This window comes from Carya illinoinensis, chromosome 16 (assembly GCF_018687715.1).
Source record: "Carya illinoinensis cultivar Pawnee chromosome 16, C.illinoinensisPawnee_v1, whole genome shotgun sequence".
NCBI lineage: Eukaryota > Viridiplantae > Streptophyta > Magnoliopsida > Fagales > Juglandaceae > Carya > Carya illinoinensis.
Genome location: NC_056767.1, coordinates 10,497,862 through 10,517,634, shown reverse-complemented (window position 1 = coordinate 10,517,634; position 19,773 = coordinate 10,497,862). Strand labels below are relative to the sequence as shown.

At 36.4% G+C, this 19,773-nt stretch overlaps 1 protein-coding gene across 4 annotated transcripts; it reads right to left on the bottom strand.

Annotated features, from left to right (window-relative positions):
- Positions 1 to 4,172: 4,172 nt before the first annotated feature.
- LOC122299577 (pathogenesis-related protein 5-like) lies at positions 4,173 to 8,925 on the bottom strand. 4 transcript variants are annotated; one of them, XM_043109955.1, is made up of 3 exons: positions 7,180 to 8,655; positions 6,503 to 7,063; positions 4,173 to 5,131 (listed from the first exon to the last, which is right to left on the bottom strand). In XM_043109955.1, exons 2-3 carry the CDS (start codon positions 6,600 to 6,602, stop codon positions 4,458 to 4,460), a joined length of 774 nt encoding a protein of 257 aa, XP_042965889.1. In that variant the 5' UTR covers positions 6,603 to 7,063; positions 7,180 to 8,655; the 3' UTR covers positions 4,173 to 4,457. The 4 variants fall into 4 exon arrangements, with proteins under 4 accessions (XP_042965889.1, XP_042965887.1, XP_042965888.1 ...); XM_043109953.1 differs by lacking the exons at positions 6,503 to 7,063; positions 7,180 to 8,655 and adding an exon at positions 8,753 to 8,925; XM_043109954.1 differs by having other exon boundaries at positions 6,503 to 8,655.
- Between the last annotated feature and the right edge of the window lie 10,848 nt (positions 8,926 to 19,773).

Here is a 19,773-nt window from a genome sequence, read left to right as displayed (position 1 = left end):
TTTTTTCATATTTTATAATTCAATTGATCATATGTTGATTAATATTTTTTTTTTTTAATAATTAGGAGATTTGGGAGGAGGGGATGAAATCCCATACCTCTCTTTTGGAGGCTGGTGTTATGCCAACAGACCACAGGTTTCTGGTATATGTTAATTAATAATCAAATTATAATTAATTATACCAATTTTTTTAAAAATAATTACATGATACTTACGCACTCATAATTATAACTATAATTTTTCTTTACGAATATTTGTATTTCCATATGCATTTTTAGTACTTCATTGAGTTGAGTAGCACTGTAAATATTAGGCATTACATAATACATATATGAACTATAAATATCTTCTTCTTTTTTAACTTAATACTGATAGACTCTGGAATAAATTCTGACATCCTGCACTTTTGGGACAAAAGGAAAAACCAGAAAGATTATCAGCATTAAGAAATCTTTTTTTTAAGTATCAGAACAGAATCGAGTCTCTTACATGCTGGATGAATTGAATATCCTCGTAGCATTGTGATTGTGATGCAGTAACATCATCATAAGTCCCATTATCATTTTCTCTGTGTAAATCTAGCACTTTTCTACCATCAAACCCATGTAAGGAACCAACAGGGAAAAATGAAAAGCCACATCCTAATGGACAAATAAATAAGAAACACTCGCACAATAAATGCATCCTCTGGTGCCTGCTAACATACCAACCATCCCCAGCACACTTTATTCTGCGTAGCTGAATTATTGTAACTAAAAGTCATTTTGTTTTACATTTATCTAATGAGTGTTGTTATATACAGTCCTTTAAGAGTATTGTATACTGCGAGTGTTAGCAGGCTTGAAATGAGGACTGTATAGTATACCAACCATATTTTTAGGCTTGAAATTACTACTTTACCCCTCCTTCTTCTTCAACCTAAAGCTAAACCAAAACATCTGAAATTCTGCAATATGAATACTGCTGCACCCCAGACCAAATCTGCAGCATCGTTGACCACCACAACCCAATCTCTACCATGGACCGAAAAATCATCTCCACCATCGACGACATCACATACTCAAGATTTGTTTTCTTTCACTTTTTCTCTACCACTAACGAACATGCTGTTTATTTTCGTTCCATTTTCCTCAAGATTTTTTTTGGGTCTCGAGCTCTATTTCACTCGTTTCTCTTTTCTTCCATTTTGGTCGTTTACAGTTCTTGTTTTCTAGACAACGAGAAGGGAGATCGATTGCAAGGATAGTGGCCATCCTTTTGCAAATCACATGCTCGAGTTTCACTCATATGTGGAAATAAATAAATACTATCTACTAATTAGTGGCACATCAAGAATTAGTAAGACATTATGCAAGTTTCTTAACAGAAATAATACAGAGAGGGCCACAGCAATGGGGCAGGGGGCCGATGTCATCTAGGTATGGGGGGCGATTTCAAGAGAAATTTTTTCTACATATGGGATGTTTTGATTTCTTGTAATGAAACATAATGTTTCATTTAATAATAAAATACTTCATTTCATTATGCTTGCAATGCCGTCTCTATTGGAGGACTATAATAAAAATTTCTCTTATCTAATCCAATGTAACGTACTTCTATGCTTTATTAGCCATTTGATTCTTTATAGAATTTTGCTACATATAAGTAAAGTCGCGCATTAATTTACGTATTAATACTGATTCTTTCATACTTAAAATTTAAATTAGTATTATTTTTAATAAAATCTATTTTTTAACTCATTACAATAAATTGATATATATATTAATACATAATTATATTTATAATTAAATTTTTTCTTCTTTATATTTGTACATTTGACTATTTCAATACTAATGCTCGTGAGAGAACTCTTGTTGATGGTGTGAATATAGGATTGATTGACAGTAAGTGGCGAGTATCTTTTTCAAGTTAGTGGCGAGTATCTTTTCAAAGTCCTGATATGGGGCTAATCAGTTGAAAAAGCAATCATGCAGTCAGCAGACAGCAGCCATAAACAGTAAATACTTTTTGCCTACCCTTTATCTCTTCTTTGTTGCTCGTCATGTCGGTAATATCCGCAAATATTAGCTAGAGTTTTTGCCGTTGAATAATGGGAATGATTTGGTGAGAGTCGCCTTTATTATTGATATTTTCTATTCAAATCTCGCGTGTCCCTTCCAAAGGGATAAAAAAAAGGTAATTTAACATGATTGATGGCCTTAAGTTTAAATTATGATTCTATATTTTATTTTATTAATTACTTATTTTATATATTGAACTCATTTATTAAAGAGAATGCAAAATATATTTTAATTATATCATTAACTTGATGAAATTTTTTAGATAAATAATTTTATAATATATTGCGGCTGTCCCAAGAACCAATCGAGGACGGATTGGAGCAGTGAAACACACGAGGGGTCATGAGACTTGCATTTGTAAATTCTATTATATAGAATTTAAAAACTAGTCCTACAAAATTGCCCAAAATTGAGCACGTCATGTCATGTAACTGTGTAAGTAAATTAACGAAAATAAAAGAGTATTTGCGTCTGAAAATTGAAAATGTTTTCTAAGAATAAAACTGATTTTTTAGTGTTTCAGATGTTTGGTTGACACTTTAAAAATCTATAAAAATGACATTTTATGTTTCGGGCACAATGAAAACCAATATAACAATTAAAATGTAAACGTTTTATGAAATATTGTTTTATTCAATGAGCAACGTTAGATTATACAGTTTTAAAATATGTAAATCTACAAACTTCACTTTGGTCTATTATTAAAAAAATATTTATTTTTATGTGGGTCTAAATTTACTTATTTAAAAAAATATATATGCAAAACTTATATTTTAGAATTACAAATATCATTTATTTTATTCAAATTTTTGAACTTCCTAAGTTCCCATTTGGTTTTCACTAATTGTTTTAGGATCTTCTCTAGTTTCGGCTAATTTAGATTGAAAATGCTAGTCCCACAAACGGGAATCAGGATTCTGACAACTGCCAAAAAAAATTATTTTATTCAATAATTAAGGGAGTATTTTTTTAATAATATTGTAATTTTTTTAAAAAAATATTAAAAAATATATTAAAAACAAAATTTATATTTAGCAGGATGCAGTCTTTCCACGTGTGACTGTAGAGCCACACAATTTAGATAAGGCATTTCTAGTTGGACCATGGGATCTTGTGACTCTTTCACACTTTCAATGCGACTTTCACCGTGTGTTTGTGATAGTGGGTCAACACTTTCCTTGTCACGCTTTTGGATTGCAGCACCATTTACTTGCCTTTAAGACTTGATATGGTGTCTAATATACTAGTTTTTGGGCCATTTAATACTAGAATTGGGTTAGGTATCTGTTTGACTAAACGAGATTGGCTTGAATCACCAGATCTCAATCCAAAAGCGTGACAAGGATGGCGATAACAGGCTTCAGGTCTGCCATCCAGCATGTCAGTCATTAATTACAAAAAGTCATTAATTTCGACTGGTACATTGACCCAATACGGCCGGTATTTAACCTACTATGAAACACGTATCTTCCCTATGCCGGTTATTATTCCGACATGGTAAATACCAACCGTATAGACCGGTACAGCACGGCATTCAAAACCTTGGTTTTATCCATATTGCCTTTTAATTGTATGAGGGGGTTTGTTTATAGGAAATGACACCCTGCCGTTGAAGTTTGCCTCCTAAATTTGACTGTTTATGTAATTTTAATTTACTTGATAGTTAAGGAAGTAATTATTGGTGTATTTGTATTTTCTTTTAAATGTTTAAATATGTTTAAAAAATATTTAAAAGAAAAGGCAAAAGAAAAAATGTAATTTGCGGTAAGAGGCATAACTTGGGTGACCCTGCCCGAACTGGTCCATAACTCCATGGCATGCCCTGCAGCTGCTAGTACACATCCATTCATACATATATCATATTTGCATTCATCATGGCTACCACCGCGTCTACCATATACAGTGAGCTCTATTCATAAATAATGTGTCTGAGGGAGCTAACGAGTTTAGGCAAGTTTTATATGAATTTGTACAGAATGTTAATCGAGGCAGCGAATCTTATATGAGTTTATATCAATAACTTATTAAATAATCGAATTGAGCCAAATTTGAGTTCAATCAAGTGGAATTCAAGTTGTCTGTCGGATAGCTTGTTTCTTAATAATCGTTTACTTTCCAACCAAATCTCTTAACTTCATAGCCATTTTTAACCAAATAGAGCAAATAGAGGGTAGAAGGCCTATCAGAAAATGTATGTGTTCAAGAAAATCTCTTTAACTTCATAGCTCTTTTCTCTTGAGAACCCTTGTCAAGAAGGGTCCCAAGAGAAAGGAAAAAAAAAAAAAAAAAAAAGGAAAAAGACATATTCTTTTGCTAAACTCTTGTTCCATCCAGTTACTACCAAAACAACAAAACCATATATGGAGAAGCACTTACCCTATAATATGTCAATAATGATCACGACTCTATTGGGCAAAACGTGATCGAGTAATTCGACCCAGAGCAAGTGAAACGGCTTGAAACATCATCATACGGGTAGCTATACGCGTTCGGACATGCTTTTTTGAAGTGTTCCGAGTACTGCGTCGGCGAGCAAGTTTCTGGCGTTGAGTAGTCATCTGCGCAACAAAACTGGGCCGCATTGAACACCTCGCATGCGCTCTTGCACGCCACCACCAAGCCAGAAACATTAACCACCTGCAACTCCGGCAGACAGTTGCCGTTCAAGTCATCGATGCAGCCTGCGTACTGGCAGTCACTTGTTCCACTGGTGACGTTGATGCCAATGCCAACATTGTAGCCGTTGACCAGGCTGACATCGTAGAAGCTATTGTCAGTAGTTCCCGATGCGATGATGATCTGGGCTAATGTGATAGGTGGCTGGCCGTCTCCGGTGCAATTCAGCGAACCACAATCACCGGTGAGGCATTTACCGTTACCTGAGGCGTCGAAGTTGCACCCAGTTCGGGCCCAGACCCTGCCGGACCAGCCGGGTTCAGCAATGAGCTGGGCCAATTTTCCAGGGGCCAACGAAAACCGGCCATCCCCAAGGGTGGGACCATTTCTGGAGATAATTGCGGGCCACACCGTGTAGCTGCAGTGATTCTCAAAGGAAAGAATGGCTGCTGAACCTGCAATTTGACAATACACAAATGAGTAAATCTTCTCAATCGAAAGTTAGTAATTTTTGCACAGAAATTTCTAAATAAAAGAAATTACGGCTATTGATATTCTCAAGGTTACTCGATGCATTTAGAATTCTTTTCTCTAAGTATAAATATGTACAAATGTCCGTCTATGTATGTGTGAAGAAACAATTGCAGGTGCAGCAGCTCTGCATTAGTGAAAAACAGAGTACTCATTGTAATCCGTTTGCTCTCTTATCAATAAAAATTCCATTTTCTCACAATGCTGGTTGCATATGCCAACAAATTTTGGTATCACATTGCTGGTTGCAGGAGCTCTCAAATGATGACAATATTCATCTTCCAAGATCTTGGACAGAAGAAAGTCAGAAGTAGTATAAGGAGAATCTTGAGGGAAGTGCTACTGCATTAAGGATAATTCACCAAGGAGCAAGCAAGTCTATTTATCCCATAATATTTTGTGTAAAAAAAAGCAAAGGATATTTCAAGGCTCAACCAAGGTCATCCCTGTTAAGCTTCAAAACTTATGGAGAGACTTTGACAACTTGGGCATGAAAGAAAGTGAATTTGTCGAACATTTCCATTCAAGAGTTGCTGAAATATAAATCAAATAAGAAGCTATGTAGATACCATTGAAGAGAAGAGAAAAAAAAAAAAAAACACTTGCCTCAAAAGTGTGATCATACGGTAGCAGCAATAGAGGAATCAAAAGATTTATCAAAACTCACCATATTTGAGTTGAAGGGATCTCTTGACGCACATGAATGAAGAATGAATAGATTTTCAACTTAGCCTTTGGAGCAATCATTTCAAACAAAACTTAGTGTTCTCTTTTTCCTTTTTTTTTTTTTTTATAAGTAAACAAAACTTAGTGTTTCACGGAAGGATTTCATCAAAGGAGGAAAAAGAGAGGGTAGCAGCCAAAAGATTAATATAGAAAAAGCCGTAAACTTCAAAGATAGGCAAAAGTGCGGAAGAGGAAGAGGAAGAAATGGAGAAAAATACCAGCAAAAACCAGGTACCTCCAGTAATCATTGTCTCATTTGCAAAAAATCTGGTTACAGATCTAAAGAATGTCGTTTTAGATGCACTAAATGCAAAATTCCTAAACATTTTAAACAAGATTGCTGGTACCGTGATAAACAATAAAAAAGTGATGCAAATTTTTTGGACGACAAATAAGAGGACCAGCTATTTTACTCTTGCATGAATGCTGAACTAGAAACACAAAACACATGGTTTCTGCCTTCTGGACAATGACTGCTGCAACCACTTGGCGATGAATTCAGGATTTTTTGTGAAGCATATGTAGAACAAAAGGGCTCTGTGAGTAAATGTGAAGAATACAAAGTTTACCGACTTCAAATGGCATCAGGCCTAAAACAAGCTCCAAGAGCATGGAAAAACAAGATTGTCGACGCATTGCTGAGCATTCCTGAGCTCCGACGCATTGCATTCCTTTTTCAGCCCTAGGACTGCATAGAAGTCGTTGCTTTTCTCTTCTACATTTTCCATTCTCCAACCCACCAAACAAACACACGGAAATCAGGGGGGGAAAAACAACAGCAACACAAACCAAGACACTTTCGTTGTCGACGAATTCACCCAACCTATTGGCCTAAATATCAATCTCATAAACTCCTGAAGGATATACATATTCATATTACCAAACTTGGACATCTTTGTGGGTTAGAACACTGAACCGCATTTGGTTTTCGTGGCAAGGAAGGGGAGGAGAGAGAAGAAAATCAGGGAGAGAGATCATAATCCTCCCCCAAAAGCTAAGGCTCAAGAACACTCCAGAAACCGGTCTATTTCTATATAGTTGTTCACTTTTACATTTATGTAGTTGTTCACTCCAGAAATCAGGAAGACCGTTTCAGCTCTCCGCTTTCATTTGATAGGATCTTCCTCTCCCTTCATATAAATTGAATCATACCAACACAAACAAACAGAAGCATAGAAACCAAATCTTCATGAGTACTCCCAGGTAGTAGATCAGTTTGATTAGAGAAAAAGAGAGGTAAATTTACCAAGTTTAGAGAAGAAAAAAGAGAGAAACTTCCAACCGGTACATCTGCTTTTCCTCCCACAACAGCCCACCATTAAATTTGTGCCACGTAACTCTTCTATTTCCCATCCTGTGTGCCTGTCTACAACAGCCCACCAACTTCTTCCCCTCAATCCACTTCTTGTATCTCTACAAACCCGTCGAAATCTCTTCTACACCATTCCAGCTTCACAAATCTGACCAAGTCTCCAAATGGGTATTCGTTTTTTCACCGTTTGGAGCGAAGTTTTGGCTCCTTCAACTCCCAGATTGGGTTTCGTATGGATTTCTCATGTGGATATTGGCTGAATTGTGCCAATTTTAGAATTTTCGAGAGAAATGGAGGTGGGTTTCGTACATTTTCAGGATCTTTGAGGATTGGGCGACAGACCCAAAGAGGAACTGTGTCTTCTTCACCCCCCTCTCGCTCGGTCCTCTCCAGCCCCTCGTCCCCCCTCCCCCTCTCGCTCGGAAATAACACGGACCAGTCAATGGGTTACGGACAAGTTAATGGTCTTCCATTAACATAAGATATCTTCTCCTCTTCTCTTCTTTTTTTTTCTTTCAAAATTTCAAAAAAAAAAAAAAAAATCGCCACCTGCGCCTTGTTGCACATGATTTTCCATCAGCATCGATTGAGTTTTAAAAATACACATGATACTGATCAAGTAGTCTTCTGTTGCTGTTCGGAAGTTGGTTTTTCAAACTATTTTGAGCATGAGAGGATTAGGAACATGGGATTACAATGGGATTTGGATCTATTAGCTAGAAGCAGAGAGAAAAGAAAGTACCATGTTTATTTTCCCACTGCGAACGTACAAATAATAGTGAAATGGGAGGAAACTTTGTAGCTTTATGGACTAAATTAGCTTTTCCGATCCTTTCTATAGAAGAGTTTTTCTATAGAGAAGCAAACAACACGATCGAGTGGGGAAAAAAAACAGCTAGCATGATAATCCATTTACAGGGAGATGGTAGGTGACGGAGATGGTGTTCAAGGGCGAAATTACTGGAGGGTGACGGAAGTGGTGACGTGCGGCGGTGGGCGACGGCTACGAGATCTGATTTCTATGATGTCGAGGTTGAGGCCGAGGTTCGACTGGCTTAAAGGCGAAAGCGAGGTTGAGTTTCTACAGAAATATTTCTATTTTATCCAGTGCGATGCTCATCTTCTAATTTGTGTGAAACTGTTGACGTGGTGTAATTCTGGCTGTTAAAGCCTCAACAATAGATTGCAGGTGCTCTGCACAAGTTAAAAAGTGAGAATGCTTGCATAAGCCAACATCCTTCCCAGTGTTTCAAAATCTTCACTCATAAATAAAAACAAAGAACCAGCTTTTCAAAGTTATAAAACAAAGGTTGAGTTGAAAAAAAAAAAATATAAAACAAAGGTTGAGGGAGAGGCGAGGGAGAAGACGAAGAGATCGGATGACATAGTGCAGTGCATATTAATCTTGAATGCAAATAAGGTATTTATACACAAAACCAAACAAAAATCAAAGCGAAATAACTAACAACAAACTCTATATTAGTTTCTAAGGAAGGATTTTACGTACCTGAGAAGATCGAAAGGAGAAGGAGAAACAGTACTGAAATTTCTTCCCCCATTGTTGTTTGGTTTCTGTGAGATAAGAAGGGTATTGAATGGAGAAAGTGAGCAACTCTTAAGACCTTTGGGGTATGGTGCATTGCTTAAAGATCCAATGGTCCAATGTGTTTGTGATAATGGGTCACGTATCTTTGAAAATCTTTCCACTTTCTATAAGTGGATATACCACATGATTATTCATATCGAATAGAACCAAGAGTCTTAACTTACGCACTTGCTAAACGTATCTTATCTGCGTCTCGTTCCATGACGCTCTCAAACTCGTCTCCCCTTTCTCTTTACCAGATGAAAGTCTCACCGAGTTTTCCTTCATAGGAGATACTCTTCTCCCTTCTGCATTCCTTGCTGCTCCGTAACCCCCCCTTCTGCACTCCTTGCTGCACTTTTTAGGAGATTATCTCGACCCATCTGTTGCCCTCAAAGTTACCTTTAAAGCAACTGTCTTCTGGTTCCAGCAACGTGAACGATGGACATCGAAGCTCTCATCTCGCAAACCGAAGCTCTATCGTGGCAAGACCTTCAGCTGAAAACAACTCCGGAAGCAGCAAAGTCTTCATCCGAAAAGATTCTGGTGGGAAGGTTAGTAGCCGATAGACCCTTGAATAAATTTGCCATACATTCATGCATAAAAGCCTCATGGAAATTCGTACAAAACTTTCTGATTGAAGACATGGATGTAAACAAATTTATATTCACCTTTAGAACCCCTCAAGACAAGCTTAGAGTCCTAAACCAAGGCCCTTGGAACTTTAAGGGTCACCTCATGATCTTAAAACAATGGTCACCCAGAGCAACCATAGAAGAAGTAAGCTTAAATGAAGCCATCTTTAACGTCCAGTTGCATGGACTCCCTCTAGATCACTTCAATCTGGAAAATGCAGTAGACATTGGGAAAGTGATAGGAAACCTTATAAAAGTAGAAGTTGACCCAATCTATGGATTGGCTTTCCGTAAGTTTATCCGAATTAAAGTGGCCATTGATGTAACGATTCCTCTGAAGAAAGGCTTCCCACTCAAACGTTTTGGAAACAAGGAAGTTTGGATTGCATTTAAGTACGAAAAGCTGGCTAATTTCTGTTATGCATGTGGTCGACTGGGTCACTCCCAGATATTCTGTGGTTTTCCCACTTCAACATTACAAAAGATAAGGTTCGGGCCAGCCTTAAGAGCAGAACACTACTCTCCACAAAACCTCCCCTCAATGCAAAATACAGAGGATGAAGTGGGTAACATGGAGTCAGAAGATATCCTGCCATCCCAAAACAATGCACCAAGTGCCGAACTCGCAATAGGAATCTGGAAAAAACTGGAAGAGGTCAGCGGCAAAAGTGGGAAGGAATATGGAGGACCCTCATCGGTTCTAAACCTGCAATCTTACAGCTGTGAAGAAGAAGACATCCACCTATCAGAGAACAATATGGAACTGAGAAACTTTTTTCCTCCATCTTCAATGCATGGGAAACAAGACACGAGCAACATCCTCTCATTTTCTCAACCGCCAAACACTCAGCATGCACAGTCCAGCTACAGTGACTTTTCCTCATTTATTACCCCACCATCCGGAGTAATACCTCACACTGTTATTTCATCTACCCAGTCAGATATCCCATGTACTTACCGAAACAATGTCCCCCTACTGACTCACGGAGTAATGTCGCAGCCCCTGTTAGAATCACAGCTACTCTACCCTGTCAAACCCGTTCCATCAGAGTCTCTATCCACTAGAAGAAACGCCACATGGAGAGCACAGTGGAAGAAAGTATATTCGGCCCTGCAGAATCAGAAAGAAGGGAAAATAAAGCACTTTTATGAGTCAACGTCCAGACTGGAAGATTTATCCACTCGGCCTCAAAACTGTAGCATTGAAACTCGTCCTCTCTTCATGGACCGACCGGAAGCAACGTAAAAAAATCTCCTCTCTATAACTCCTCACTTCCCGCAAATCAGCTCTTATTTTTCTATTGAGCCACCACAGAAAAACATGAAGATGAAATCCATATCCTTGCTTTCGAAAGAAATAGAACCGGCCACGATAGAAGAGTCCAATCAACATGATGAGGAAAATAATGCTCAGGTGATCACCTTGGTGCTGAACGAAATCATACCATGCCAACAACTCTCTACAGACAGTCCAAATGAGGTTATAATTATTGACTCAGAACCATCTCATACCCCCCCATCTACGGATCTGCTCAATTGCACCTTTCCTCTGAAAAGAATGTTATTAGCAGAGAATAAGGAGGCTCCCAAGAGAAAGTCACAGCGACTGATAAAACTGGAAAAAATTGAGTCAAACAAACAGGAAGCAAATGAAGCTCAGTCAAAGACAGAGGAAGCTATTTCAGCGCTTACTCTCATGGCAATGCAAAACAGTTCAGGTGGAAAGGAAAAAAAATTCAAAGGAAAAGGAAAAGTGAATCCGTATTCTAGACCAGCAACTCAGACCCAGAAAAAGTCCAAGTCAGCTCTTGAGGCAAGCTCAAACATGCCTCCAAAGATTCCATGAGGACTTTAGTGTGGAATTGCCGAGGGCTTGCCCGACCCAAGGCAATTAGAACCCTAAGGGCTAGTATTAGATCACATAATCCGGATGTCATTTTCCTTTCGGAAACCTTAGTGTCGGATGACCGCACTAATTTTGTTGTTAATAGTCTTGGTTTCCATCTTTTTGCGCACTCGCCTGCTGTTTGTAAAAAAGGGGGTTTGTTGTTGTTATGGCGTCCGGGAGTTGATCTAGAACCTGTGAATATTAATATAAATGCTATCTCTGTTCTTGTTTACTCTGATCCTTCACACCATCCTTGGCTGCTTACTTATGTATATAGTCCGGCTCACTCGAATCAAAAAGAAAGGTTTTGGAGTCACCTTGACTCTATCTATCAAAACTTTCCGGGTCCGTGGGCATGCATGGGAGATTTTAATGATCTGATAAATCAGACAGAAAAATATGGGGGCAGGCCAGTTCACATCAACCAGACTAGTGGTTTAAAAACACTAATGGATCGCAATGGACTTATAGACATCGGATTCACAGGGCCAAAGTTTACTTGGACAAACAACAGAAAAGGAGTTGCTCTTATTAAAGAAAGATTAGATAGAGTCATTGTCAACCAAGAATGGAGACTTCTCTTTCCTGATGCTTCTCTGCAACACCTGGCTTCCTTAGCATCTGACCACCACCCCATTCTACTCAACACTTCAGCTAATTCGAGATATGCTTCATCCTTTAAATTTGAAGAATTCTGGACCAGGGAGCCGCTGAGCAAACAAATAATCCAAGAAGCGTGGAACTCAACCTTTCAAGGCAATCCTGCGTACATTCTATGCAAGAAAATAAGCTCAACAAAGGAAGCCTTAAAAAAGTGGAACAAAACTCATTTTGGGTGCATTCAGAATAACATCACCCAGACAGAAAAAGAATTGCTAGAAGTTCAAAGTAGCACGCCAACACCAAGAAATCAAGAGCTGGAGATTGTATTGCAGAACAAAATTCACAAACTGAGAGCAAACGAGGAGATACTATGGAAGCAAAAATCCCGTATTACTTGGCTCACTTCAACGGATCTCAACACAAAATTCTATCATCTGACTACCACGATTCGCCGAAGGAGAAATGCCATTGAGTCAATCAAATTGGGGCCAGGTAATTGGTCTATGGACCCTTTAATCATTGAATCAGCTTTCATAGATTATTTCAAATCTGTATACACTTCATCAAAGCCTCAAATTCCGGAACAATTGGGTCAGCTATTCGAACAGCAAATAACAGATGAAGAAAACAATATGCTCAGCAAAATCCCGGACGAAGCAGAAATTCTCAGTGCTCTCAGACAAATCCCAAACAATAAGGCTCCTGGGCCCGATGGCATGACAGCTCTTTTTTTCAAGCACTATTGGGACATCATAAAAGTGGAAGTTACTCGGGCAATCCAAAACTTCTTTCTAAGCGGAAAGCTTCTAAGACAGATGAACCACACAAATATTGCGCTGATCCCCAAATCATCTTGTCCAAGCTCCCCAAGCCATTACCGCCCTATTAGCCTCACAAATGTCAGTTATAAGATCATAACCAAAATCATGGCAAATCGACTAAAGAAGCTGCTTCCCAAAATAATTTCCCCTTTGCAAACAGCATTTGTCCCAGGAAGAAATATAAAAGAAAACACAATGATTGCACATGAGCTTTTCCATCTACTGAAAAAGAAATCCGGGAAAAAAGGTTTGATGGCCATAAAACTGGACATGGAAAAGGCTTTTGACAGAGTGGAATGAAACTTTCTTTTTGAAGTTATGAACCGCCTGGGCTTCAGCTTAAAATGGATTAACTTGATAAAGGAATGCATATCAACGGCTACATTCTCAGTGACGATCAATGGCTCACCAAGAGGTTTCTTCAAAGCAGAGAGAGGCATAAGACAAGGAGACCCGATATCGCCTTTCCTTTTTACCTTAGTCACAGAAGCTCTATCCAGACTAATATTAAGAGCTGAAGCACAAAAAAAGATCGAAGGGATAAAATTAAGTAGAACCAGCCCGCCAGTCTCCCATCTACTCTTCGCAGACGACACAATCATTTTCGCAAAAGCTTCTGAAAAAAATGCAAAGGCAATAGCAGAATGTCTAGAAGAATATCAAAGCTGGTCAGGTCAAAAAATAAATCTCTCAAAATCATCCATTTTTATCACAAGGAATGCAAGCAACCAAGACAAAATCGACATCTCAAATTGGCTCCCTTATAAAGCTTCCTCGGCAAAAATGAAGTATTTGGGCCTTCCAACTTCCTTTAACAGAAGGAAAAAAGAAAATTACGCAGATCTGCTTAACAAAGTTAGACAAAAACTAGAAGGATGGAAAGCAAAACTCTTATCACAAGCAGGGCGAACAATGTTGATAAAATCAGTGGCAAGCTCCATTCCCTCTTACAGCATGTATACTTTCCAAATCCCAAAATCAGTATGCAAGACTCTAGATCAAATGCAAAAAAATTTTTGGTGGGGCTTCTCGAAAGATAAAGTTCACAATCTCACCCTGAAGTCATGGAAATCTATCTGTCTACCAAAAACAATGGGAGGACTGGGCATCAGATCAACAGAAAACATGAACAAGGCTCTCTTAGCAAAAACAGGTTGGGAGATAAGTGGATCAAAATCTGGAATATGGCATTCTATACTATCATCCAAATATCTAAAGAACACATCATTCTGGATGGCAAACCCAAAAAGTTCAGATTCTACAATGTGGAAAGGAATTCTAAAGACAAAAGATCTGCTTCTAAAAGGAAGATGCTTCCAAATCTCAAATGGTCAATCGGTCAACATTTGGCAAGATCCGTGGATTCCTACTTTAAAAGCTTACAAGCCTACTCCCATCAGGGATATGGATACCATACATCCCCTTGTCAAAGCCTCTGATCTTATCCAAAACCATCCAAAATCCTGGGATATGAGTAAATTGCAAAGCCTCTTTGACCAAACCAGCATAAGGGAAATCTTGAAGATCCCACTGTCTCAAACATCGCAAGGCGAAGATAAAGTAATATGGGCACTCAATCATAGTGGGAAATTCTCAGTGAAGACAGCTTATCACGCACAAGTCGACTACCATGAATTGATTCACCAAAATCAAAACTCTCTTTTTAAGCCTTTGTGGAGTCTAAAAATTCATGACCGTCATAAGCTCCTCCTATGGAAAATACTGTGGAATATTTTACCAACTAAGGCAAAGATCAGTGAAAGACTTTCTCAGCAAGTCAACACGGAATGCACTTTCTGCGACCAGGAGGAGGAAACAACACTTCATTTATTTATTAAATGTCCTATTGTCAGAATACTATGGCAACAAGGTAGCTGGCCTTTAAATATAGAAAGACTGCCAATCCACTCCAGTGCAGATTGGATAAAAATGATCATCTATCCGGATAAACTCCTGGGCCTACAGGAAAATGAGATCCACCATTTCCAACTATATGCAGTCGTTCTTCTGGATCTTCTGTGGAAAAACCGAAATGAGAAAGTCCACAACACCTCAAATTTCTCCCTGGAAGAAATAAAGAAGCAGCTCGCCACAGTTTATGAAAGCTACAAAAACGCCTGGTCCTTTTGCTCTCTGACCAAAATCCCAGCTCTCAATTGGAACCCTCCTCCTCTTGGATCCTTCAGTATCTCCTTTGACGCAGCCGTGAGAAATGAATTTTCTGTAGCATCAGCAATTCAAAGAAATCACTTAGGTGATATACAGAAGATATACACAGAAAAAATCGCCTCTTCCATCCCGTTGGTAGCTGAAGCAAAAGCGGCCTTACTTGCAACTGTCATGGCCAGTAGTTCTTTCCAATATAACTCAAGTTCAGTAACAATCGAAGGTGATGCTCAATCAGTTTTTTCGGCTATTGATTGTAAAGATTCTACCCTTTTCTGGTCAATATCTCCCATTGTAGAAGACATCAGATCATATGCAGAAGATCACCCATCGTGGAAATTTACCAAAATCCATCGATCTCAAAATCGATGTGCGCACTCAGTGGCGCAGTGGGCAGCTACGAACCTTGTGTTTGGTAACCTACCCATCTTTTCAATTCCTCAATGCTTTTTGTATCTGGACAGTGGAAAGGATCCACCCCCTCTTCTGTAATTCTCTTTAATATATATTATAAGCTTGATTAGAAAAAAAAAAAAAAAAAGAACCAAGAGTCTTGCTTATTATTGTTCGTCTCCTGCCGCAATTTGACTCTTTATTATATTTTAAGTTTATTTTATTTAAAACAAAAAGCTTGTATTCACTATTTTTGTTTATATTTATTTTTTAAAAAATTATTTATTATTTATTTTCTTATAATCTTAAAATATAATATTAAATAAAATATAATAAATAATCTATAATTATCTATTATCACGTTATAGAATAATAAAATGATAATAAGAATCGAAATAATAAGGACAATTAGTCATTATTTCATGCACGATAAATCTGACTTTTGGCGCCTTTCTAAGGTTGGTTGGGTTTTTTGGATTTTTGTGTGGGGGGCGGGGGGGGATGGGGGGAACCGTCGAGATGAAACTGAATAATGAAACTGAATAATGCCCATTCAACAAGGGTGGCTGTGCACACATGACACAACCATTCAAACAAGGGTGGCGCCTTTCCAAGGTTGGTTGGGTTTTTTGGGTTGGGGGGGAGATGAAACTGAATAATGCCCATTCAACAAGGGTGGCTGTGCACACATGACACAACCATTCAACAAGGGTGGCTTTGCACACATGACACAACGCCGACAGCTCCCAGCTCTCCCCGTTTGGAACCACTGTTAGTTTGAATTAAGTCTTTCTTGTTATATATAATTTTTTAACATTTTAAACTATTTTTAAAAATATATATATATAGTATTATTTTAAAAAATAATTTTTTAATTATTAAATAAAAATAAAAATTAAAAAATTAAATAAAAAATTTGAACGATAACACTGAATAATAAATTTGAGTGACAAGAATGGCATTTTTCATTAACAATGCAACACCCCAGTTAAAGTTATCAACAACGGAAAAGTCACACAAGGTACGCAACCAACATGCACGATCATAAGAATTTCAAAAGATATTTCATACATATTTTTGTTTGCTAGTGTTTCTTAGTCAATTAGAAGATATCTTTAGAATATTATAGTTGGACTTAATTTATGTATGGCTCATATCTTTCGCTAATTAATAAAATTAATAATTAAATTCTTAAAATCCAAGATGGTGTACAAAAAAAATATGTCAAAAGGATCGGAAATCCCAAAATCAAGATCAAAGATAAATAGCTAAGTCTAACAATTTGGACTAACCAAAGAATTTACAATTACTCGAGGAATTTTAATACGAGGTCTTATACAATTTTTTAAATATGATACCTTTTACAATTCAAAGAGAGATAGGCAATACGTGGATACTATTCTATTAAATGTTGCCCACGGATAACATTAAATATAGTAATATCCACATGTTATGTCTATTTTTGTGTGTGTATTTGGATCATAATATTATAAGAAACCTGTTAGGGAGGTGTCTCACTTCTAATCTTTCACTGCTCAGTCGATCTCCGTTGATGAAACTAGAGGGGGCTCCTTCTGAAAACACTTCGATGCTAAAGTCAGTTAAGATGTGATTATTTCAATATCTCAAAAATTACCTGTATATATAGACTCGTTTGCTGTATATATCTCATTCAGAATTTATCGGAACGGATCAAGGTTTAAGATTTTGAATAATCCTATCACTTCTTATTGTTTTTATCCTTCCGTTAAAGGTGACATCATGCACATCTCTCTTCGAATTCTTCTTAACTATCCTTCTATGATGGGCTCATACTCCAGGCTTCTTAGTTTTTACTTTACTATGGACCTTCTTATATGTTCCAAGGCCCTTCGTTTGGGATGGTCCCTCTAAAATCCAAATCCCTCTAATACACCTCGGCTTGAGTTAGACAAGTAAGAAATTTTAAAAGAGTAATGCTAAATACAGTCACTTTTACATATTCTTTGTGCATTCCACTTATATGATTAGCTGCATAAATTTTTTTAATACATAATTAATTATATCAATAAAATACATAAAAGAGTATATAAAATTAACTGTGCATAAATTTTTTTGATTTGGAAATAATAAGTTGAAGCTGGGAAGTAACATTGTGCAGTAAAAGAGATGCACCGAGTGAACAAGCAGTACCAAAAATCCCGAAGTTACCTCCTTTTGTAGGGTGAATGTGAGCCCACCATAAGCCCAAGGAAAGGAAGGGAGACCATTGAAGCCCAAAAATCCAAAGTTTGGCCCATTTGAGGGTGAATGGGCTTTCAGGTGATAAATATTAAAAGACAAAACAAGAAGCAATGATGTAACAAAGAGATACCGGTGAAAAGGAAATTATCTACACAACTTCTGCACAATTTTTTTTACAACTCGCTATTAAAACATTATTATTTTCTAATTTTATTCATCAAAATGAAATAAAATTCAACTAAATTTAACATAAATTAATAAATGAGAACTGTTTACAATTTGTATAATATGAAATATAAATTTAAGCTGTGCAAGTCCTTTTTTTTTTAAATAGATTGAACTTTTTTTCAAATGGACTATAAAAAACTTACGCACTCGACACTCTCACAAATCATTTACAAATTGATGTGGAGGATTCAAAGAGAGATGGAGAAAGTTCAAACTTCGAAAAGGGAAAGGATGATGAAAAACAAGGAAAGTGGGCAAAAGAGTAGGAAAATGTGTTTGTTTGAGATGGAGAAGATGAGCTGAAGTAACTCTGAACAGGGCTTAGCATAGACTTGAGCTTGAAGTGAACTAAAAAACTACATATACGGGCTGAAGTGATTTTTTAGTTACGAGGCAAAGATCCATCGGCTCTTTGCTAATGGGTTGGATCTCGAATGGGCTCAGAACCGAAAAGTATCAAGAACAATAACGTCTCTGAATCAAATAAAATGCAAAAATCCCACTAACAAGATTATCCAAAAGAAGAAATATATATATATATATATATATATATAAGTCACTATTTTATGAGCATAATTATAAAAATATTTATACTTTAAGAATTTAACATAATATCTGAAGTTATTAAAATTATATACTTATATGAATTTTCATTTTATATATAAGGCTATGAATTTATATACGTTATCATAAGTTTTAAAGAAAAAATTAAATTCATAAGTTTTAAAGAAAAAATTAAATTATAAATTTTTTTTTCAGTGTATTAAGTTTACACTACTGTCTCAAATTTTCAAGAATTGAAAGTAGTATTATAATCAAATCGAGTAGGAGTTGAGAAGTGAGTTCGAAGTTGACACGTATGGAAGAGTCACGATACAAGCGAAATGGGATGGCTTAAAGTCAAAAAAGGAAGGGAAAAGGGAGGAAAAGCCTTGACAGAAAACTAAAAAAAGTAAAAGCAGTCTAGTTTTGCTTTCTGGATTTTGTGGGTTTCTCTTTTTCTCTTTTTTTTTTTTTTTTTTTTCAAATTTTAAAATAATAATAATATTAAAAAATAATATTTTAATAATATTTTATTTAATTTTTAACTTTCATCTCATCTCAACTCACTATTTAAACTTACTCTAAATTTCATTGATTTTTTATGTTGCTCTTGCCACATTAGCACATATCTTTAAGGAGAATGGCTTCATTTTGAAGAACGATTAGTTCACATAAGTGACGAGCCATGTTTTGAAGTTCATGATTTAAACTTATCTAATTTCTTTGTGTGTAAGCTTTTGACATGGAAGCTATATTGTAAGAATAGGCATAATCAGCCAAGTGCAAATGCTGCAATTTTCATATGAAGTGCAGGGAAAGCATTAAAGTGTGTGTTTGAACACATGAGTCTCATTGAAATATATTAAAATATATGAATTAAGTTAAAATATATATTTAAATGTATGAAATAGGTTGAATTATGTTTAATCTTTTATGAAAAATTAACAAATAATGAATCTTTTAAATAATTAATTTCAAATAATTTCAAATGAATTTTTACATCCAAACATAATTTAACATATCATTGTGATTAGTTTTGCATGGTAGGATGAAGGCCAATCCTTTTCTCCCTTCCCTAGTCAAAAAGAGGATCTTTTAACGCGTACATAACACCAGCATTGTAATCATTCGAAACCTTGAAAAAGAAATAAAAAAAAACCTTTGACTTTAGTAAAAAAACAGAGATCAGAAAGAAAGGGTAAGAACATCTCCAAAAAAATTTACACAAAGATTAAGGTTGTACCTAGGACTTTATAGACTGGTCCTAAAGAATGGTTTACTATTGTTAAAAGATCCGGATATAGACTATAAAATTATATTTTATTATAAAGTAAATTTAACAAATTTTATAAAATTACATTAATTTTTAAATTTATTTCTATATATATATTTTTTATATATTTAGCACTTCTAAACAAATAATGATTTTCTTTTACTGTTTCT